At 34.4% G+C, this 24,168-nt stretch overlaps 3 protein-coding genes across 4 annotated transcripts; 1 reads left to right on the plus strand and 2 right to left on the minus strand.

Annotated features, from left to right (window-relative positions):
• Positions 1 to 2,165: 2,165 nt before the first annotated feature.
• Positions 2,166 to 2,821, minus strand: LOC133305348 (ethylene-responsive transcription factor ERF017). The gene has a single exon (XM_061505544.1). The coding sequence runs from the start codon at positions 2,793 to 2,795 to the stop codon at positions 2,166 to 2,168; it is 630 nt and encodes a 209-aa protein (XP_061361528.1). The 5' UTR covers positions 2,796 to 2,821.
• A 6,727-nt stretch (positions 2,822 to 9,548) lies between these two features.
• Positions 9,549 to 13,328, plus strand: LOC133305347 (20 kDa chaperonin, chloroplastic-like). Its single transcript, XM_061505543.1, has 6 exons — positions 9,549 to 9,684; positions 9,941 to 10,136; positions 10,803 to 10,982; positions 11,103 to 11,258; positions 11,508 to 11,585; positions 11,844 to 13,328. Exons 2-6 carry the CDS (start codon positions 9,960 to 9,962, stop codon positions 12,015 to 12,017), a joined length of 765 nt encoding a protein of 254 aa, XP_061361527.1. The 5' UTR covers positions 9,549 to 9,684; positions 9,941 to 9,959; the 3' UTR covers positions 12,018 to 13,328.
• A 705-nt stretch (positions 13,329 to 14,033) lies between these two features.
• On the minus strand, positions 14,034 to 22,571 carry LOC133305563 (auxin response factor 19). 2 transcript variants are annotated; one of them, XM_061505824.1, is made up of 14 exons: positions 22,507 to 22,571; positions 21,865 to 22,403; positions 20,711 to 20,823; positions 20,522 to 20,617; positions 19,992 to 20,048; positions 19,699 to 19,854; positions 19,502 to 19,586; positions 19,164 to 19,254; positions 18,909 to 19,073; positions 18,614 to 18,809; positions 18,147 to 18,285; positions 15,382 to 17,360; positions 14,415 to 14,605; positions 14,034 to 14,324 (listed from the first exon to the last, which is right to left on the minus strand). In XM_061505824.1, the coding sequence occupies exons 2-14, from the start codon at positions 21,905 to 21,907 to the stop codon at positions 14,144 to 14,146; spliced, it is 3,492 nt and encodes a 1,163-aa protein (XP_061361808.1). In that variant the 5' UTR covers positions 21,908 to 22,403; positions 22,507 to 22,571; the 3' UTR covers positions 14,034 to 14,143. The 2 variants fall into 2 exon arrangements, with proteins under 2 accessions (XP_061361808.1, XP_061361810.1); XM_061505826.1 differs by lacking the exons at positions 20,522 to 20,617; positions 20,711 to 20,823; positions 21,865 to 22,403; positions 22,507 to 22,571 and having other exon boundaries at positions 19,699 to 19,879; positions 19,992 to 20,041.
• Positions 22,572 to 24,168: the final 1,597 nt, after the last annotated feature.

Here is a 24,168-nt window from a genome sequence, read left to right on the forward strand (position 1 = left end):
AGTGTGCATACACTGTGATAGTCAGGAAGCGATCGAAAGAGCAAGGAATGTTATCTATAATGGTAAATCTCGACATATACGTCGAAGACATGATACCATAAGGCTATCACCATTGACTATGTGAATTGCGAATCCGCTAACCAAATGTGTAACTAGAGAGTAAATGTATAGTTTGTCAAAAGGAATGTGTTTAAGGCTATTAAAATGTTGATAATTGCGGAAACTCTACTTAGAAGAGTACTGGAGATCGCACGAACTAGTTCCAAAGAGAAAACCAAGTGATGATTGACGAATAAGCACTCTGGAGTTAATTTTTCAAAACTCATGCTCATTCCTAGACAAGACAATGCATAAGTAAAGGGTAAGCAAGTAATCTTTTAGTGATTTCTAATTTCGATATGTTCTGACAGTGTATGTTGGGATGCACTTCCAGAAATCACCTATATAAGTGTGAAGTGAGGGTCATTTTTGTGAAATTATGACAATGTCATATTCTCTAATACACTTACAGAACCAGGAGGTTTCCATGGCCAAAATGGACTCAAACAGAGGACCAACCACGTTCGAAGAACAATTATGTGTTTTCTATTATCTTGGTTTACATTCAAAGGTCAACGATTATAAGGCATCATGTCCATTGATTGACCGAGTAAACCCAACAAGTTTTACTAGAGACGATTACAAGGCATTGCGTCCACAGATGCAATTGTTGCTCATTGATCAGTCGTAGATTGTACCTAGCTCGAAATGCAAATGGTCAAAGAGGATAAACTTCTTATTCATGTAGGGGATTATTATATAAATGCTTATGAATTAGAAGTTGAAAGTGTCATGTCTTTTCATTTCTGAACAGTCGTGCCTTTTCTTCGTTTACAAATAGTCGTGCCTCTTCGGTGTGTCTTTAGCGACCGTTCATCTCTGATAAATATCAGTATTCAGTAAATTCAAATAACAAATTTTCTTGACTCCTTACTGAAACTCTGCCAAGAAAAATCCTCAGATACCGGCTTTGTCTGCGATTGATCAAGCGTTCGTTGTTTCTGCTGGTGTTTTTTCTTCTGATTGTGCCATTGTCGAAACAAAGATAACATATTCTATTCTGGAAGGTATTTGACCACGAACCTTAGACACAGTTCAGGAGACAAAATTGTCTTAAGGACATAGTATTCAATATTGGGCTCAGGCTTGATTTTCATCAATTTTTCTATCTTGCATATTGCTTTCTAGTTTCCTATAATTCATTTCACTCTATGTGTGATTGTGTTTCCACTGTTATCCTACGACACAAATTTTTGCATGTGGTTAAGTTACTTTGCTCTTAGAATTTATATAAGTCAGAGCCTTTCTATTATTTCTTTTTTACTGGATTGAACATTCTCATGCATTTGCTTTTCTGATCAAAAGCCCTGTGACACTTTCCGCGAACAAGCTCTTGCATTTTTCAAGTCCAATAATGATGTTAATCGTGCCATTCCCTACTTTTGACATTTTTGTCCTGTACCTTTGTCTTTGCATTTCACCTTCGAAGTAAAGATGGAGTTAAACAAATAGAATGCATCTAATTTTTCTCATTGAATCTTCAAACGTGAAAGATTATTTTGAGAATTCTTGTTATCTAAAAATATCGTGTACGTAAACACACGATTGGACACAGGAAGCGGCCCATATTACTAGCAGTCTGTCTAACTCTGTCTCAAATAATCCTTTAATATGGGACTATTATACCTACCATGGGAACCATATTTTTATATTTTAATTTTTGAATGCATGTATCTTTCCACACACACGTGATAAACACAAATATTAAAAAAAGAAAAGGTAGACATAAGTTCTTTATCTTTGAATGAGATCAAATATTATAATTTGTTAGAATGAATCACAAAATATTACCATATCTGTCGAGAAATTTACAATTATCTTTGACAATTGCATTACTCATTTATGCTGGTATGGACACCATAGTTTCTTGGTAAGAAAATAAAAAATTGTTACCAGCAAAGAAATAAGCAGAGGTTTGGATTGGTAGTGTAAAAATTAACCAATCCAAACCCGGATAGAATCCCGGGTTGTTGTTACAGTTCCGGAAACAATAAAACTATCCACAACCATGACCCGCTTTGCTGGTGAATAGGATTTAGCGGACCATAGTTAACAACTATCAATCCTCAGAAATTCCACAAGAAAGAGTCATCAACTATCAATCCATCCATGTTTTCTTCTCCATAATTAACATTTGGCATTTCGGGCACGTAGAAATTACCGCTAAAATCATCAAAACCCGGAAAAATCTCATAATCGGATGCATGACTACTCGACCCGATCGGGGTGAACAAATCCGGAAACGAACCGTTCATGGTGATGTCACTGTCCGTTTGGACAGTCCCCTCCGAGAGAGAAGGCGACGGAGATTCAGTATGCAAAATTGTGCCCTCCGACGAACATCCCACGGGCGATTCGGTGGAAGCGGGTCGACCCGAATGTCCCTCGTGGGGCTCCGAGTTGGCAAAACGGGATGCGGCGGCCTGAATTTGTGAGGGAGTCATGGACCTGCCGCCGGCGATATCGGGCGGGTTATCAGGGAAATTAAACCTAGCGTTGCGGCCACGTAAGCAGAACATGGCGGCGTCGAAAGCACGCGCCGCCTTCTCGGCAGTGTCGTAGGATCCCAACCAAATCCTCTGGCGGCTGTTGGGTAGTCTTATTTCGGATACCCATTTGCCCCACTTCCTCTTTCGGACCCCTCTGTACTTTGATTCGCTTTGCTCCTCGGGTTTTCCAATGGTCGGCTTCACCATCTTTTGTTATATGTTTTTTGATTCCGAACAAGTCACAGTCACAGGTAGCAAAGCAAAGGAAAAGCAAAACAAAAGAATAAGAATGTTTTTTTTATGCTTTGTGAAAACTTGATGTACGTTGGGTTGTGCTGAGGAATTAATATTTGTCGTTGGCTGTTGTTGTGGTTTGTGTTGGTGAATGGTTTGCGGCTCTATATATATATATATATGTGCATGAATGAGTTTGACCGAATTGCTACGAGGGTTGATTGCTGAAGCGAGTGAAGAAGTTTGACTCACTGTGAATGGTCAACACTCCCCGAGGCGCGTCCATAAGTTTTCGAACCCAACGTACCCACTGTGGTTCGTATACGTGGCAGATAATTCGTAGCTACGCGTTGTGACCTTTGGTAGAAGGTGACATTGTTGGACCACGTTCGTCTTGTAATCCACGTGAACTTAATAGTTAAAAAAGCGATATCTCAATTCTGTAGCTTAGTTGAGAACATAATCTGAATAAAGTAGGTAAAAAATCTGAGTTAAAAAAAAAAAGAAATGTCATGATTCCTTTAGACATGCTGAATTGGGAAAGGTAGCATATGTTTATAGGTTTATTGCTTCATTGTAAGAAATAAAATATATATTTTTATATATGTATATATAAAATTAGGAAAAAGTGTTTGTCATTTTAAATCACATAAAGTTATGTCATTTTAAGAGAGATACAGACACAGAAAATTAAAATTTTAAGTTAAAAAAAGTCACTCACTTTCTCTCTCCCATAATTTCCGTTTTTTGTGTCTATCTCTCTCCTAAAATGACATAACTTATATCATTTAAAATGACAAACACCAAACCCATAAAATTATATGGATTCCATATTTTTTCCTCTTTCTTTTTTTTTTTTATATGAATTTTATACACTTTTATGGTTTTATGCATGTAGGGTTTTTTCTCTTACAACAAGATAAATATTAAACCCTATATTTATTAGTTATCATACTCTTTATATTAAACAATAGATAATTTAGAGCCTGTTTGGATCTTCTCTTTTTTTAAGTTAAAAGCTATTTTTCAACTAAAACTAAAAAAAAAGGCTTAAAAGAATTAAAAATTATTTGGTGATTGCATAAATTTTTTAGCTTCAAAGCTCAAATCTCATTTCAAGAAAAGCTGATACGAGTAAAAAGTTCCTTCTAGGAGTTTTTGGCTTCTGACTTTTTTCTTAATCAGAAAAATATTTCTATAGTGACTAGAGATAAGTTATCTTTATTTACTTTCAAAACAACGTCATTTTTGGATTAAAAGATTAAAAATTATAATGATAAATACTATTATAATCCAGAAATAAATTAAAATTATAAAAACACTTTGATTTTAGCCCCAAAATAACGTCGTTTTGGGTTCAATTCAGATAATGTATCTGTATTTACTGCCAAAAAAAATGAACTCTTTCGTAATATAAAAAAAAATTATTTTTAGTATAAAAACTTTTATAAAAATCTATTTAGCCTAACTTCTGCGTACTTATAAGAAAAATAAAACTAAAAAAGAAAAGAAAATCCAAACAATCACTTAATCAAAGAGTAATGATTTTTTATGCCATGGGAAAAGATTTTTTTCTTTGCTAACACAACAGGCAAATAAGCCGAACTGAAAATATGTGGGACCTTATTACAAAAAAAAATAAAAAATATGTGGGACCCATAACAAACATGTGAAGCCCACCTACTTCTTGTCTCAACATGTGATATAAGAAACCATTAACCCTTATATGGTAGGATTGTATTGATTTGGTTTTAGTGTATTAGTTACGCAAAATATTGGTCCATGGCATGCACAGTACCAATTTCTCGATACATCAGCATTAACCACGGGAATCGAATTCTTGAACCGGGAAGTGCACTTCTTTTAGCTATGTCATCTCTTTTATGGTGTCTTCTCCTCCCACACTCAAATGTGATTTGATACCACCTTCCAATAGTGATTCTTATGCCTTATTTGGCTCACTCTCCAGACCGATTAATGCTTTGATGGCTGTTTGACGTTATTAAAGGGTGATTGATGGCAACCCCCCCCCCCTCTTCTCCTTTGGGCAACTTTTTCTATTATTATTATTTATATCTAAATAAAAATAATTAAAAAGTTTCCTATTATTCTTTCCATAAAACACCTATATCCCTACATTCATTTATTTCAAATATTAAATATTTAAGAATATTATCCATATTATTATGTTAATAATTATCAATCAACACTAATACCTGTAATTAATCATTAACAAAAATTTTGTGTAAATCTAATAACTGTTTATAATTATCTTTAAATGAGTATACTTATAATCAATTAAAGAATGAAAAATTTCTTTAAATAAATCATAATTAATTAATGAATTTACACAAATTTTCATCCATAACTGTATTTCAGCAAAATATTAGAAAATAATCAACTAATTGAATATACTTGATAAATAATATTTTCAATGACAAATCTCATTTAGCACTTTTTTGTTGTTGCGGTTTTTCAGAACATTATATGGAATTAGTAACGAGTAACAACTCAAGGTTACATAATGGAATCTGAAAATTGGTAAGAATCCATAAAAACTAAATTTTTGTTTGGAGTTAGATTATAAAAGAAGAGGAGAATATTCTTACTATTTAAAAAATTCACTATCAATTCACTACCTATCTAATTACCATTAGATCAGTATTTTCTCTCTCTTTAGAAACTTTTCAGCATTCTCTTTTTGATCTAATGGTGATTAGATTGGTAGTGGATTTTTTTTGTAGTAAGAATATCCTTTCTCATAAAGGAATTGTTGAAATATTTTTAAAATCATTAATTACTTTTTGTTTAAAAATCAGTTTTATTTAATTATATGAATATTTTTACAAATTTTGATCCATTAATTGATCATAAGGATACACATTTAAAGAACAATTATACTTAATTAATAAATTTATGCAAATTTTTCATCAATGATTATTACCTATGCCAGCATTCATTGATAATTAATAATATTGTATTGCTTATTTTATTAATTGAATAAATATAAAAATATTTATATTTTATAAAAGAGAATAATTTTTTTATTTTTTCTCATTTAAGATAAATAAGAGGAACGAACCAACCGGATTGTGTTACATTAGTCGTTTCCCTTTTTTATGTTAAAAAAACACACACAGAAAAGAAAAGGGAGGTTTAGGAGGGGTGGCACCATTTTTATAGTAATAGATCTATGTGATAGGCTGAATTCTATCATAGGAGTTGATGATAAGTTGATAACAATAGGAGCTATTATTATAAAAATAATATATTTAAATAATTTAAAGAATACATATATATCGTAATTATTTAAGATTAAGCATGCTATATATTTTTCGTGTTATAATATTTATCATAGATTGAATTGATGTCAAATGTTTAATAACTTTTTTTTTTCAAAATGTAATTCACTGTATATATAAATAATATAAAACACGGGAATAAAATTAAATCTTAAAACTTAGTAAAGCATAAATAGTTAAAAAATAACATATATAATTTATTTGGTAATTAAACAAATAGTATATATGATTAGCTAAAAGAAAAATATTATCCTCATAAATAAAAATATGAATTTAGATCGTCATGTAAACGTATAATTATTGTATGACTCTCATATACTCTTAAAAACAATTAAAAAAATGTTTACCAGAAAAAGAATAAAAAAAATCTCTATATTATTTAATGTATCCTATTTTATTTATGAGAATATAGTTTCTCATATTAAATGAAAAAGTGGGTGTGACCCACTAAAAAAAGAGATAAAAAAAAAAGTGGATCTCATTTAATTTTTTATATGTGCATGAAATAAATTTTTTTTTATTTAACATGAGAAAATATATTGTCTTTATTTATACGAACTATTAATACATTTCATTCACTTTTATTGACTTTTTTGTATTATAATAAACGTGATTTAGTTATATAATATATAAATAAAGAAAAAATGAAAATTCTTGAATAGGGTCAGGGAAACAGCAGACACGCACATCCACGTGCGGGAATGGAGACCTCTACGTTACGTCATGAATGAGCTTCCTCCTACGAAATATTTTCGGTATTATAGATATAGCGATTATTCGATACATTATTTATTAAATATGAAAAAAAATCTTTATACTACTGTTGTTTTAATAATTATTTTCTTCAATATTCTCTTTTTTTTTTCTATTTTTTATTAGAAAAAATATATAGTGGTTGCACCAAAAATCTACTCCCCTCCCAGCAGAGGCGGAGCCAGTATTGTTAATTAGAGGGGACGGATTTTTTTTTCTTTTTTTATAACCATGTGTAATAAATGTTAAGAAATTTAATACCACCAAATCTAGATTTTGTTCACTCAATTTTTCATCCAAAAAATGTAAAATTTATTGAATAAAACACCAAATCCAGTGTAGCCATTAGAATTGATCTAGTGAGGGATTTTGGTATGTTAGATTATGTGTTCAATTACAACTTGTATCCAAAAAAAGGATCAAAATGATTTATTTAAAAAAATAATAAGAAATATAAATTTTAATACTATATACTCTTGTTAAGTAGCAGGGCTAGAAAAAAAGAAAACACACACAATAACCACCCTCACACACCACAAAATTTACAATAGGAATAGTAAAAAAGAAAAGAAAGAGAGAGAGTAAAACAACCTTAACAAGATATACAATAATCTCGTGATTTATTTTATTACAAGGTGAAATACAGAAGTATATTGCCATGGTAGAATTAATGTTGCTAAGTATGAAGCAACAAACAAAGAGATACTAAAAAACTATTATACAAAATACTAAAGGTTTAAAACTCAAACGTAAGGTTACACATAATTATTAGTATCTACAGACTATACATGCATAACCCTTATCATAATATATATTTACTAAAATCAGTGCTTTCAGAAAAAGCCTTCAATATTCTAGTCTCCGTAGTCATATCATATCCTCCACCAAAATGATCTTCATGCTCGTTACTATACTCACTTCCAGAACATTCATCTCCATAACTACCTCCAGAACATTTTAAAAAATTATTAAAAGAAAAAAATTCATCAAATTCTGGAAGGGGGCGGTCGCCAAGCCCTAGCCCCCCTCCCTCCGCCTCTGCCTCCCAGCCTGGGAGAGACTATGCTTGTTATTTCTCCATTCTCATAATCTGGTCATTTTCATTCCTCATCAGGATATCGGGTTGCCTCACCCATCCAACACTGTCGTTTTCAGTACCAATCAGTGACGTAGTTCATATGATTTTTTTTAATGTATTAGATTTTAAAAATTTAATTGTGTATTATCTTAACTTTACTGGTAAATAAGTTTTTAGTAAAATAATTTATATTATTTACTTTAAATTGATGTCAAGTATGCTTGAATGTCTAATTACCCAAAAATAAGTGTTTGGTTGTGAGCGTTTGAATTGTATTTTAAAAGAATTTAAGGTATTTCTATTTTTTTAAACAAATGTATACTTATAAATGATAAACTCGGGCATTATTCTTTACAAGAATAATTTTTCACTTAAAATAACGTTAGAAGTTTTTTTATATATTATAAAATTCAGGACAAAAAAGACCAATTCTTTCACAGTATTGTTAGTATACATAGGTTGGTTGGAATATTAGTTGGGTTAATTAGCTTACTCATCATTTAGTTACTAATTAATTATTTTTTATCATTTTGTATGTGCTATATCATTTGCTTGTTATACATACTTTTGCCCACATGTTTCTCAATTCAAATATTAACGTGGACTGCAAGCCTTTATTAAGACTTGAGAGTTGATGTGTGCTTATTGATTTTGTTATATGGGCTATTACTCATTAAATATTTAATATTTTTAACTAAATTTTTGTTTATCAAAATAATTTTGTTATATACTATTTTTACCAGCAGTGAATTTCCCATAGGATTGATATTAAAAATCTAATTGTTTTTTTTTTATATTTGTATGCCCTTCTTGCTTCTAATTATTGTTTTCATGGTTTGGATTTATTCATATTTAAAATTTTAACACATGTAATGTAATTTTATTTAAAATTTAAAATGCTACAATTATTTAAAAAAAAATTATAATGTGATCCTAATATTTGAGTAGGTCATGCTGACGTTGTTTCAAGAGCTTGAGTCGGATTACCTTGAGGGGACGTTTGGTAGAGAATTTTTTTTTTTTTTTTATCTGAGAATCTCAATTTTTAAAAATATGATTTTTACATACAGTTTACGATAATATCTGAAAATTAAAAATTTAGAAAAATTTAATTTCTCAAAAATCTTCAAGAATCTCGCATACCAAACGGCCCTGAATCTACAATTAGGGTTGGAACCATAGGAGGTTTTCTGGGCTTTTTTTTTTGGGTACATTCTGGGCTTGTTTTTACTTTGTCCCATAAGAGTTTTGGACTTTTGGTTCCGCTATATGTTGGTCTCTTTTTGAGGCCTTCTTAAACCGTTGCTTTTAACAATGCTATAAAAGTTAATTTTGATGGATAACAGTAATAATTTTTATTCTTGTGTTTGATTTTCTCGTATTGCATGAGAATTTAATTTTTATGTTGTCACTTAATTATTTGTAGACTCCACATTTATTAAAAAAAAAAAAACTTTGTACACAAATCAAAATGTCATACCATGAGAATTAAATTTTTTTTTTTATAACAGAAATAAATTTTCGTACAATATGAAAAAATGTTTTCCATTTATTTTTACCGGACAATATCACATGAACACGACAGGCGCGTAAACCACACTGCCACACTAAGTCTCTTGAGTTGAGAATTCTAGAAGGCTCTATTATCGGATAAAACCCCAATTTGTTTAGGGTTTATCTTTTCATAGATCCTCCACTTCACAAGCTTCGTAGCATTCTTTTGATTAAGGTACATTCTCTACTCAAGTTCTATTTTTGTCCCCTTAAACGACTAAGCTTTTCGTTTGTCGGGAAAATTAAGAAAATTTAATTGGATAACTACCTAATCTCGAAGGATAACCGTTTGCTCGCTTCAAGTAAAAATCATTCGAGAAACGACATAAAATATGCTCGAAGAACACTGACTCTAAAAGCATTGATTCTCGTACATGTTCTGTTCTCGTAGCGTAGTTTAATTTTTTTATTTTAATTCATTTGTTGAGCAGATAGGAAGAACACGCTCCGATGGCGACCGCTCAGCTTACTGCGTCCTCGATTTCTTCGAGGAACTTGCCGTCATTTGAAGGATTTCGACCTTCAGCGCTTCAATTTCATTCAATCAGGAATATACGATTTGGCAATCTCACACAAAGGTCGTTCCCGTCTCTGGTTGTCAAAGCCGTCACTGTTGTCGCCCCTAAGGTACTTTTTTTTTTTTAAATTTTATCTTTTTGGGTCTTGGGTTGTTGATTACATCTGAGAAAAATTTGAATGCGTTTCACCTATGTGCTTCATTTGCTATTTATGGTTTGTCCAGCTTGTGACATTGCCACAATTCCTTCCCGGAAGAAGGAGCATCAGTCGTACAATCTGATGCTCTTTGCGTAAGAACCTATTGTGATTGTTTTAGGAAAGTCCAATATTAGCATTAGCAAAACTCTTCTTGGACTAGCATTTTGAAGGTTTTGTCCTGTTTATTGAGTCTGGTGGGTTTGGTAAAATTACTCTTTGGAAAAAGCAATTCATTTGGTTTTATGCTTGAGAGCATTGGAAACGCAGCTGATGAACACATGTGATATATCTTTCCTTTTTTTATTGAAACAATTTTCTACCACTTATTTTCGTTTCCTATTATCTTTCATTTTCATATCGAAGTGGGTCCAACTTTCTATCTTATTTTGCTTGTAAATTGACAGACATTATAGTTTGGATGCTTCTTTTCTGGGTAGTCTTTGTAATGGAACCTAACATGATTGTTGATATATAAGTCCTGGCCCCTGAGATTTTTTCTATTTCTAGTATTTTGGTTTTTACATATATGTTTTAATTCAGTGCTACTTGTGCCTAATTGGTCATTTTGTTAAGCAGCACACCTCTGTTAAGCCTCTGGGAGATAGAGTACTGGTAAAAATTAAGGATGCAGAAGAGAAGACTGAGGGTGGAATTATACTGCCAACAACTGCTCAAAGCAAGCCTCAAGGAGGTGAGGTGGTTGCTGTTGGAGAAGGGAAGTCAGTTGGGAAGAGCAAAGTGGACATTTGTGTGAAGGTGATTTTACTATTTAGGAAATCGTTAACCCTTTAATCTATCATCATTTTTTCTTTTTTGTGGGAGGTGGGGTGTTGCTTTTACTAATTTTAAACTTATGTGATGCATTTCTTTGTACAGACAGGTGCACAAGTTGTGTATTCAAAGTATGCAGGGACTGAGGTGGAGTTTAATGGTTCAAAACATCTTATACTGAAGGACGATGACATCATTGGTATCCTTGAAACCGATGAGGTCAAGGATCTTAAACCCTTGAATGATAGAGTCTTGATAAAGGTGCTTACTCTTTATAGCTTTGTTTATTTTGATGTTTGATGTTAGATGGTGAATGGCATCGGATCATTTGTCAATTGTGTATTTAATAATCTAATACTCGAGTTGTATTGATGTTCTGCACATTTAATTCTCTGTTTTAGCTGTATTTTGCATTAAGGGTGTAGCATTTACAGACAATATAATTTGTGCTTGTCTGACATGCTTGTGATAATGATGGTATCTATTGATTTGGTTAAATATTTACTACAGGTTGCAGAAGCTGAGAAAACAACTGCTGGAGGTCTGTTGCTCACAGAGGCAACTAAGGAGAAACCATCTATTGGAACAGTGAGTTTTCCCATTAGTTGTGTTTTATAAGATATTATAGTTAATATTGACAACACTCCTGAAAAAAATTGCCTGAGTAGATAGAATATGTTTTGGATAATTTAATTGATACTTGCTAGTGTTGTATTTCCTTGTTTTAGACGGGTACCTTTGTTGTGGAGTAACAATGGTTTGCTTGAAATAATGATTTCGAATAAATCTTGCTCTTCAGTTTCTGAGATTAGTTCATAATCTTCTGCTCTATTATGAATGTTACAGGTGATAGCAGTTGGTCCAGGGCCTCTGGATGAGGAAGGTAACAGAAAACCGTTATCAATCACACCAGGGAATACAGTTCTGTACTCCAAATATGCGGGGAATGACTTCAAGGGCAAAGATGGTTCTGACTACATTGCTTTAAGGGCCTCGGATGTTATGGCTGTCCTTTCCTAGTAACAAATTTTTATTTGGTAACTTCAATTTTTGTGCGTTAAATGTCGAGGGAAATGGATATTTATTCTACCATGGCCTATGGACTAAATGTTTGGTTAGAGAGAAAAAAACGATTTTGATTCGATTCCAGGAACAAGAAATTGAAGGAAATCCACAAGACATATATAAGCATCCAATCCGGAAAGGAGAGGCAATTAATATGAATTAACAGGGGCAAGAAATAAAAAAAGAAAAAAGAAAAGTACTATAACGAAGGCAATTCATAAACCAATAGGTCAACGCGTAGTAGCCAATGCTATGACAGCCAGTTGCTTGAAGGCCGAAATTTTTTTTTATAAGAATTCAATTGAACTTGGCGTATCAACAAGCCGAAAGTAGACATGTCTCCAAGATCTCTTTGTCACCAAGCTGCGGCAAGCAACTCAGAAATCTCACCCAGCAACCCAGTACTACGCTTAAATAGAACATAACTTGTCATGAGATGGAAGGGTCTGGAATTGATTATTACTTGATATTTCGCCAGACAAGTTGTTATGAGACAAGTTCAGATGGCTCAAAAGTATATGCTAAACCACCAAGTCACCAACGCAACTGAGAGATGGTTGCTTGAAAGGTTTAGACTTTTTAGTTGAGGCAGTGCTCCAATGTCTGCTGGTATGCTCCCTCTCAACTGATTCCAAGACCAGTTCAAGGACTAGCATTTTGCCCATGCATGCAGGAATACGACCATACAACTTGTTACATGCAAGATCAAGAACACGGAGTTGTGAAAGGCACCACAGACTTTCGGGGATATTTGCCTAGTAACCTTAGTATATTGATACAAGATTGGTTTTGCCCAAGCCACTCGGTCCTGTTTGCTCCGAGATCAATTGTGTACATGTTGCTGTAATATTACAAGGTTGAAGGCAGCTACCCAGCAAGGTTGTTGCTGTTCAACTGGAGATATCGAGGTGAAGGTGTTAAAATCATCCTTGCAGGAATTCCATCAATATAGATTGGTCCTAGGGAAACAGGTTGGACTTATGGTTCTTTCACAGGACTGATAAACTATTAGTTTTGGGGAGTGAATTTCTAGCGTTAAAAAAAATGATATGATTGATCATGTGAGAAATCATAACCATATAAATGTGGATTAATAGTGATAAAAAAAGAGAAAGAATATTGAAATTGATAGTTATAAAATTATAACCATTGATTCACCTTTATATGATTATGATTTTTTCACATGAACATGTCATTTTTTGTTTAACAATAGGATTTATTTCGGGCTGGATCATACCGGACTACTCTTCCCAAATAATTAAAACTCAATTCAACTGTCTACAAAATTGCATTTCAAGGACAACGTCTTCGGAAGGCGTTCCTTTAACTTGTTAGGAGATCCAACATACAAATATATGGAAAGAAATCCCAAAATAAACTTGGTCTTGTATCTTATAATTCTATGGTTTCAAGGACTATATTAACGATGTTCCTTTCTAGCCGAATGCTTCTCAAATGGTTAAGGCAAGCCAATGACGTAGGCAAATTCCCAGGAACTTTATACAATGGTTAAAGTTATCTTCATCCATAAAAGAACTTCTTCCATGATTGCCACAACGGAAACAGCCTAGGAAATTTACACAATAGCTAGAATTGGCGTGCATTCTTAATTGTCCCAGCCATCAATTAGACACCTCACTTTCGTTTATAACTTTAAACCATCGCAAGTTTTACAGAGAGCTAAGTAAAAATTAATCTTTTATAGGAACGGTCATATCATACACTATACTGCCGTACCTTGCAAAAAATGATAAAAGAAAAATATAAAAAAAATCCTAGCTCAACATCCACAAGAAAACTGATTCCAAGGTAGGATATGTAACATTAACAGTAAAGGAATCTGTCCTTGGTACATCTAAGGATCTAAATTTCTCACCATTAAAGTGGTGACACAGAATTAGGATGCAATTATGTGTCCACCTCTCTACAATACCCCATCAACTGCATCATTTGTAATGAATATGTCTCCTTTCCATTTGTGATATAAAGAAACACCAACCAGAAGTTTTAAAGGTTAAGTTGGTTTTCCTCCTCTCAGAATCAACAAGTTGACTGCTCCAAAATGTCAGTATTTGACATCCTTACCTATTAAATGAGGCTGCAGAGTTATCATCATACTGTCCCCTCCATGCATTGCCACTGTCAGTCCCACTGCAAGCTTGATTGGGGATTGGAACATTACCTAAATCCCCATCCAAGCTCATTTGCTGCACCTCAGCAGATGACAATATCTTTATGCTCTGGACACAACTTACAAATTCTCTGCAAGGAATTTTACATCGAAGGTCAAGAAAACAAACCAGAATTGCAGAAATAGTAGGCCTACAAACTACCAAGCAATTAACTACTTACTCCCAAGGGTCATCACCAACAAGAAGAATGTCATTTTCATGATCCACATAAACTAGTTTCCAGTCAGTCCTTTGAAGATCTTCTAGCTGCCCTTCAATCCCAAACATTCGGGCCAAATCATGCCGGAGTTCATCATATCCCATGTAACGGGTGACGTCAATACATCTTCCAACAGAGCCACGCTTTTGAACCTACAAAATTTGTAGAACATTTGAATACATCATCTAAAGAATACAAAACACAGGCAGGCAAGGCTAAAGCATTAGAGGGTGGTTTTCCAGATGGCACTGCTTCGGGAATGACATTAATGATGTAACACCCCTCACAACTATAATAGTATATTACCAAATATTCCGAAAGGACAATACAAAGAGTAGTACAAAGTGCAGGTTTAAGGTAATTTACAAAGATACAATAGCATTAGAGACTAAACAAGATGGAAAAAAAGGTTAACGAGAAGCTCTCTAGTAAAACAAAATGAACTTAGAAATGAATTGAGTTGGACTCAAAAACCATAGACAAAACATATGAATGTTGGGCTGGAAATGTTAAAAATAACAAAAGCATAAGCTTACTAGAAATGAACTTAAAAAAACGTTCATGTCGTTAAACTGCAGTAATATTTCCTTCAGCTTGCAGCTCAGACTAGTAAATGGATGCTGAAATACAATCCATTTCTTTTTTCTTTAGAAAAACATCGAAGAGATAGAGAAATGTAAGATAAAAAGAAAAGGAGAAACAACGACCAGAATGGGGATTCCCTACAGTCAAGCTTGGAATCTCAGAATCCAGATCTATAGTCTATAAGAAGCATAGAGCTACTAAAATATATAAATCCCAATGAAGTTTAATTTGCACCTTAAAATTGCAAACATGCCTACAATTCATTAAACATCGAGGCACACAATGCAGAGAGTAAATATATACCAAACCTAAATAGATTTGCAATTGTCAAAAAATGACAAACCTTAGTATATGTTCGCATTCGTTGAGTTTGGTTAGCCCGCAAGCCATTATTCAAAACCCCAGTATCATTTATGCCAACATCACTTGAGCAACCAGGCTTAAAAGGCATGCTTGGAACTCCAAATGACTGTGAGCTGATGTCAGCAGTTGACAGCTCAGTTTCAATGTCTCTTGGAGCACCACCATAATTAGACAACAAATTTTGAAGATCTTTTTGAGAATCATATCCCCTTAAAAGCATAGTATCAGGCGATAGACCATCAAGATTATCGAATGGTAGATTGTTTCTAGGGTGAGATTGGACATCCCCATCCATGCAGAAGTTGGAAAATGGCAAGTTCTGCTGGACGTTAGCAGGATCAAGACAATAAGATGTTCCAGAAGAAGAAGCTTCCAGATGATCAGTAATTGTCCCTTTATACTTTAGCTGGTCAGGTCCTTTTACACTGGGGAACTCGTGTTTGATCTGCATGTCAGACTTACTCTGAAGCTCCTGAATCAGATTACTAGTGGGTTCAACTACCAAACTCCTCCCTAATGTGGCTGGTACTTGTTGATTTCTTTTTAGGAGGTTTGATGGAGATATCTGGCAGTTATTAGTAGATGGTGAGGTTGAGCATGAGGGGGTATCTCCATCTGTAAGTGTAGAGGGAGCTCTAGTAATTGTAAGTGATTTCTGTGTATTCTGGGATTGATTCGCAGGAAGCTGTTGTGACTGTACAAGAGCTGAAGAAGAGAAATTGTTGCTATTGAGAAGCTTCTCTGTTGAGAAGGCATTATTGCCAAGCTGTAGAGGTTGATGCTGAGATATAGGAAGCTGCAGTAATTGCTGGTTCTGTTGGTGAATATTTTGTTGCTGTAGAAGCTGAGACTGCAAAAGTGGGCTAGAAGTGGAAAGAAGTTGCTGCTGCTGCTGTTGTTGCTGCAATTTCTTTAGCAACTGTAGCTGTAGTTGTTGCTCCGAGGGGTTTTGCTGTGACATTTGAGTCACTGGTGGCTCCCTCTGTGGCAGGCTTTGTTGTAACAACCGCATTGGAGATTGTTGCAACTGTGTCTGTTGCTGCTGCCTCTGTAAGAGACTAGCTTGCTGGTCTATCTGTTGCTGAAATTGCGAGTCTTGTGTTAGGGATGTCAGTGGGAATGTATTCTTACTAGCCGGCTGGATACTTTGCTGGGCTGGAATACCTCCTGAGAGTAATTGCTGTTGCTGAAGCTGAGCGTAGCCTACTGGTTGCTGTACAAACTGATTTGTAATCTGGTTAGAAGCAACTACACCATTATTCATAATAGTATTTTGACATGACTGTTGCTGTTGCTGTTGCTGTTTCTGTGGCTGCTGTCCCATCTGCTGAGGCAGTTGTTGCTGCATCAATGGCAGGTTTTGTGGTTCAGGCAGCTGCTGTTGCCTCTGCTGCTGGAGCTGGTTCATAGGTATTTGCAACAATGACTGCAGCTGCTGCTGCTGTTGTTGTTGCTGCAGCTGATGTTGTTGCTGTTGCTGATGATGTAGCTGTTGTTGTTGCTGTTGCTGCTGCTGCTGCTGTTGCTGCAGCTGATGTTGTTGCTGTTGTTGATGATGTAGCTGCTGTTGTTGCTGTTGCTGCAGTTGTTGTTGCTGCTGCTGCTGCAGTTGTTGTTGCTGCTGAGGCCATGATGCTGGGGACTGCTGCAATTGGTTGATTTGATTTGGTAAATTAGGTTTGTTAAATTGAAGACTCGATTCAGAGAGGACAGGAGCTTGAAAGCTCAATAACTTGGATGGGTCATCAGTGCTAAGGTTACTTTGCAGAGTATTAGGTGAAAGCATGGATGGGAAACATCCTGATTGAGCAGCAGAGAACTGATTATTCTGCTGCATGCTCATCCACTGCACTAAACTCAAACCAGGAAAGACTGAACTTGAGGCTTCCTTCATGCCAAAGTCATCTCCAAGCCAGGGCACAGCTCTCTTGAAAGCATTTTCTATATCAGACTCATCATCTGCAAAATCAATCGCAAGGATCATCTGTCACCGCTTATCATGCACAACATGCTAGGGTGGGATGAGAATAAAATGCGGGTTTTATGAATGATAAACTTCAAAAATGATATTACAATCGGGAGTCATTTTCATAATGTGAGCTTCACTCCAAGAGCAGTAAACTTATCGAGTATTGTCAACTAATACAGTTAGTTATTGCCAGCTTTTTAACAAGAGATGACCAATAGAATGAACAAAATTTATGTTCTCGATGGTCAATGTTAGAAGCACGACAGAAGAATCATAACCTCATATATCAATGTAGAAAGGGAAACAAGAAAATTATGGACCAGTAGATTCACATCAAAGTCATTTTGTGGCTCTGCAAACCAATTCTTTAAATTAAGTTCTAATAAGCATGACAATTTAGTGGATCTAAACTAAAATTCTATACCACACTGTTTACGGACTATAGTTAGAGAAATATAAAACCATTAATATAGCCTCATCCAACAAGTTAAGCTTTTGGATTGAAATGGTTCTTTACAACTATATGTCTATATATGTGTGTGAGGCATATATTGAGTATATCTATAACCAGTATTGAATTTCCCCACACCTTATATTTGTGTTGAAGAGGAAATAGATATTCTATTTAATTAGATGAATTGTTCTTTACAGTTTACAAGGAGAAAACAATCTAAGGAAGTTTTTTGTTAGGCAGTGAGTGAACCAGAGATATCAATGGAGGCCAGTAAGGAATCTTGGCATTAAAGCTGAACTAGTTAAGGGGTGACTCTTGCTACCTGGCATTCCTGGTTGCCTGGGGAACTTGGGCCTAAAAAATGGAGGTGGACAAATGTAGAAAGGAGTCACTACTGGCTCTATTTCCCAAATTGAAACTCTGCTTGGGCGATCGCCAGCTGTTGATTCATCCCATCCAACCTATCAATAGTTCAAACATGAATGCCTCAATAAGCCAATAAAGAGGATCCGTAAAACTACAGTAAGGCAGATACTACTACCATGGGAGACAAAAACAGAGGGCCAAGTAGACCATAATGGATGTTATGAGTTACTCAAAACTAAGGAAACAAAAAAACATCTTGTTAAATAATTAACCAGTCTATAGAAACTATAGGCACTAGGAAAATATTCTTCATACCAATTCCATAAAATAGGAAATAGAGCGAAATAACTTTTTCTACGGTCATATCTAGTTATTCAAATAATGCATCTATTTCTTCATAAAAAAGAAATGGTTTAATAATACCTGAAGATTGCGCCACTGTGAACTTTTCCATCTGACAGGATCCAAGTCACTAATCCCAGTGATTGTACCCATATATCTGCGTACTCCAGACTCCTCGGTTTCAAACATCATTCTAAATCTCATTCCAAGTGAAAGTTGAGTGTACATGGCTTTGTTATACTTGGCCAATGGAATAACAAATTCAGAGGGGCTGGCCCTGTTAAATTGTCCGTTTCAGTAAGATTCTGTTACAAATATTCAATGGATGCCATTCCGTGTCATATTAATACATACATACATACATGCCAAATAGTACCTTGGATTGTAAAATATAGTAAATGGGCTGTTATTTGCAGCAGCATGAGCTGCAGCAGCAAGTATGCCAATATGCATGCTGTCACTGGATATTACTGATGAAGAGAGTCCTGGCTGCTGTCTATTAGCACGCTTTAAACCTAAAAGATGTTGCTGTTTTTCATCTCTAAAAATTTCCCCAAAAAAAAACAATTTTCTCAGCAACAAGGAATCAAAATATTCCTGAAATTCCTGCATAAAAAAAATATATTCTTACCTGATAAAAAGAACAGAATCTCCAGCAAACAGTCTTTTTGTGCTGACAAATACACTCCAACCAGTAGTCAATAGATGCCTCTTTGGTTGTCCTGTAGCCATATGCTAGCAATTTCAGCATTCATATTTTGTAAAACATCAATTGAACAGCTTCTATATTCATAATTTGGTCAAACAACTGATAAGATGATTCTAAGATCAACCGACGAGATAATATATGCCTTGGTGGTTTGGCAAATACTGGATTTCAATGATTCATCAATAAAGCATATAACATACTAATGACGACATATTAAAAAAAGATGGCAATGAATGAAGAATATGTTAAAGAGGAAATACCCCGATAAATATGTCTAAATGCCCAAGTATTGTCATGCAAATCTTTGGCAACAAGCTCTTGGGCGGGAGGTTGCATTGAATAATCCTATCAAACACACTTATGGTCAGCATACGGCGGAAAACCCAGATGTATCTCGTAAGCCTCTTGCAATTATTTCCACAAAGAATCAAGGAAAATGTAAATGTTCTACACGCACCAAAGGTGGGAATATTTTCTCAGCTGCTCTACGAGGCACAGAAAATCCACCATGAGTGCTTGTGTCACTAGCTGTAAGAGTTTTGCAAAAGAATTCAGTAGGTTGACGGCTTTGTTTGAGACCCATGTCTGATGCCAGTATTGCTTCCTTTTCATACTGTAGAAGAGGCAAATCAAACAATCTTTGATATAGTTACAACTTACACATCATTTGCTTGAGAGAACGTTAAAGAAAAGGTGGGAAATAAAACCCAGATACCATAATCAAATTCTCAGATTGAACAGCAAACCTACTTTATTTACAGGTTGAAGAGTCATCTGGGCATAGACCTCATCTGTTTCAGGATCAGCCTGATCCAAAATTCACAAGAATATCAATATATGTGTATAGATTTCCCCATAAGAAAACTTTAGACAGATCATTATATCAAATTATTGTGAAATTAATATTGTGGCATGATTTTGCTTATCCTCCCAGGTTGGTATATATCTGGTGTGGTGGTGAATGACATACAACAAGAAAAGCAGAAGATTAAACAAAAATACAGGTAGAATGTTCAACTATAAGATTAAGATGTAGCTGAAGACAACTAAGATAATTTATATACATTATCCAGAAATGTCAAAAAAAATTCATACAAAAAAACATTCTTAACAAACTAGTTTATTCAGATAACTAGGCATGATCTAAAATTGTCACTAAAGGAAAGTAAATCTCAGTGGAGATGAAATATACATCATAAAAATTATAAAAAATCTTCTTCACAAGTTTTCATTATTGCAGAACAGTCATGTCATGTTTGGAAACTGGAAAGTGCACGTACATGCAGGGCAACATTATGAAGCATGCAAATCAACTTGGACGGAAGGTTAGGGTAACTGGGTATGAAGTCAGTCTCCTTTTGCATGGACGCTGCAACCTGAAAGGTACAGAAGTGAAAAGAAGCTTCCATCAGCAACCAAAATACAGAAATGTATATCATGTTCATAGAATCATGGCAGAAGAAACATACTTGCTCACTGTGTCCTTGTGGGAAGTAAACCACAAGACTTCCAACAGGAGGCAAAGAAACCAAAGGTCCAGCACAAGCATGCCATAACTCTGAATTGATGGTCTTCCTTTCTCCTATTATCAAAACAAAAAAAATGTTACTCCTTTTAACAGAAATATTCAAATATTATAAAGTAAATGTTAGCTTTAAAAGTTTTTATAATGCTTCTTTATGACTGTATGGGTGGAGTGGAAACGAAGAAGAAAAAGACTGAAATTGTTGAATCCATGCTCTATAATACACAACAAAAACAAGTTTTAAGAGCTCAAAGAAACACAACTTCATATGGGGCATGGGCTTAGAATAGGATGCTCCTTTTCAAGGGAAAGCAAGCTTTACTCCAACTAAAGATGACAGGCGCAAATATAACTATTGAGAAAGTTCATAGTAACTTAACGAAGTCCAGAAGGAGAAATTTTATTATTTTCCTTCTCGCAATTAAACTTCAGAAGCAAAAATTGACCCTTTCTCACAATTTGCCATATTATTACCACACTCAATCAAAAACCAAACCGAATATACAGATTTCCCAAAGTATGTAAACAAGTTAAACACAGATTTTATCCAAAGCACAATGGACCTTGGTGATTAACACTAAAACTGCTTTTACTTTAATTCAGAAGAGAATAAAAAATGACATAAAGGAAAAATAAGGGGAGAGAAATATGCAACAAATTAAAGATGAAGGAATAAGCCACAGTATCACAGATATTCAGTTCAGGGTGAAAAAGACATATCTTCTGGAGAAGAGGGCCGGCTAAACAAAAGAAAAATTATGTAAAAGATCAGCATCTACAAAGTGAGATTGAAAACCGTTCCCTTCATAATTTTTCTTCATAAAAATTGGCGAATTAATGCATGTAGGATATCTAAGACAACCATTTAACAGCCATCCATTTTTTGGACAAGAACATGTCATATGGCCACATTTATTCCATCTGTAATGCTATTAAATTTATTCAACAAATAAAAAAAAAAAAGTAGCATTTTCGTTGAAAACTATCATCCTCGGAGTCACTGAACAGGGTTATGTAAGATGAAACTGGAAAACACAAGCAGTGAGAGAGAGAGAGAGAGAGAGAGAAAATGAGGCAGTAAACCTTGAGAAAACCCACCTTCGCCAGAATTAGGCAAGTAACCATTGGGTGGAGTCTTCATTACGACCTATGAAAAATAAATTTAACACCTGGCCTTTTCTAGCAACAAGATTTGACTTTGTTCCCTAAGATTTTCACAAGAAGATAATCCTAACTGCAACTCATCCTCCAATAGCAGCAGCAGCAGCACTACCCCATAAACGAACACGGAGAAGAAGAATCTCCAACAGTGCCCAGAATAAAGTCTCCGATAATATTGAGTAGAATCAACAAAAAGCTTAACCTTCTCCCCGGAAATGCAACTAATTGCTAACTCCGACCAAAACGGGATTCAAGTATTCCAAATTCAACAACTAGAAGCTTAATATTCGAGAACTCAAGCCACCCAGCACAAATGTCATGTCAGTGCCAAATCTCAAATAGGAGCAAATCCCAACAATGGAATTTTTCTGGTTGGACTAATCAAAACACCGAAAACAAGCACTTTGAGCTGAAACAGTCCGCATCAGCAAAGAATGGAACACAAGTGAAGCCGATGAAGTCCAAGAAGTCATAACCTGTGCAGCAGAACCATTTCAATAGCAACACCAAACATCAAAAAGAAAAAGAAAAAAGAAAAAAGGCTCATCCCCCAGATACGTTGATGACATAAAGAATCACCTTGCAGGCACCATATTCATGAGGGTGGACACAGGAAAAAAGAGAAGTAAGAAAAAATGGAAAAGCATGAAATGGGTAGGTACTAATGTGAAGTGAAGAAGAGAAGGTGATGAAAACAGAGGCTGGACAAAAGCAAGACAGCTTTATTTATGTTTGTGATGTGTGAAGTGAAGAAGCCGACATGAAATATAGACCAAAGCAATCAATCACAGACTGGCATGGTTAATAACAATTCATTAAACAAGTAAGTAAGGTACAACGAACACAAACACAAACACCACAAATTAAACTTTCTTACCGGTGTTTGTGTTTTATACAATATTCCTCGTGATTATAAAACTTGGGACCCCATATTCACTTCTGTTTCCACCGAAAAATTCGCATTTTAATTGTGCTGCTTTTTCTTTTTTTCACGTACGTAACATGTTATTTTTCAAATAAACTTTTATGTTGAAATTTAAGGAAGTTTAGTGAGGATAAGTATTTGTTTTTCTTTTCCCTTTTTATATTGGGGCGGTGAATTGTGTAAAGGAACTGAAAACGCAAAGAGAAGTTGGTGTCCAAATGAGGAAGAGGAGTACTTGCTTGCTATGGTGCTCTAACCATCAGGGATTCCGAGAAATACTTTGAGACAAGTGGCGAAAATTTTACTGTTCTAAGTCAGGATGAAATTAGTCTTATCCTATCATGTGAAGACATCCTGAATTGACTAAAAAAAAAAATTTCTTTCTAAAGAATTGTGGTCGATGACGTTGCTATCCACTTGATGTTTGGCTGAGTAGACTATTTGAAGGGTTTTTATATATACATGTTTTATAAGCTTTATGTCGGAGGTAAAGTGATTGTGTAATGTCAGAAATATTCGTTTTACGTGCCATAATTTTATTTTTTTCTTCTTCAAAAAATGTGGGCCCTATAAAATATTGTGTGTGTAGGAAAATTTGTTGTGTCATATTAAATGACAAATACAAACCCCATATATATAGGGAAAAGATCCGTTTACAAACTTTTTTAAATTTTTTTTACAAATTACACTATGTTCTCCTGGGAGAACACAATATAATCAGTATTCGGAAAACACAGTGTAATCAGTGTTCTCCCGGGAGAAGATAGTGTAATTTGTAAAAGTTTGTAAATATAACTTGTCCGATATATATATATATATATATATACATATATGAGTTTGTTTTTTCTAAAATTACCTTAAAATTTTTTATCTAATGTTCACCTAAACGACGTCGTTTTGGATGAAAATCATGATATTTTTATAATTTTAATTTATTTTAGGGTTATAATAGTCTTTATCATTCTAAGTTTTTTATTTTTCAACTCCAAAACGACGTCGTTTCAATGAACATTAGACAAAGTTGTCTAAAGTAACATTGGATACATTTTTTCCTGTATATATATGGATTAATATTTTTTCATGTTACACATAAATTAAAGGTGAAGTCCACTTTTCACCAAAAAAAAAAAAAAAATGAAGTCTACTCTATACTTTTTCTCTCTTCTTTATTCTCTTTCTTCTCTCATCTACTTTGTGTGTGTAGGAGATTTATCTTTTCTCATATAACATGAGAAAAGATTAACCATATATATATATATATATGAGGTAAATATTTCTACACTCACTTTAGATAAAGTTATATACAGCTACTCAAA

Source organism: Gastrolobium bilobum, unplaced genomic scaffold, assembly GCF_033153095.1.
Source record: "Gastrolobium bilobum isolate Gb01-03AN ecotype WA unplaced genomic scaffold, APGP_CSIRO_Gbil_v1 utg1221, whole genome shotgun sequence".
Classification (NCBI taxonomy): domain Eukaryota; kingdom Viridiplantae; phylum Streptophyta; class Magnoliopsida; order Fabales; family Fabaceae; genus Gastrolobium; species Gastrolobium bilobum.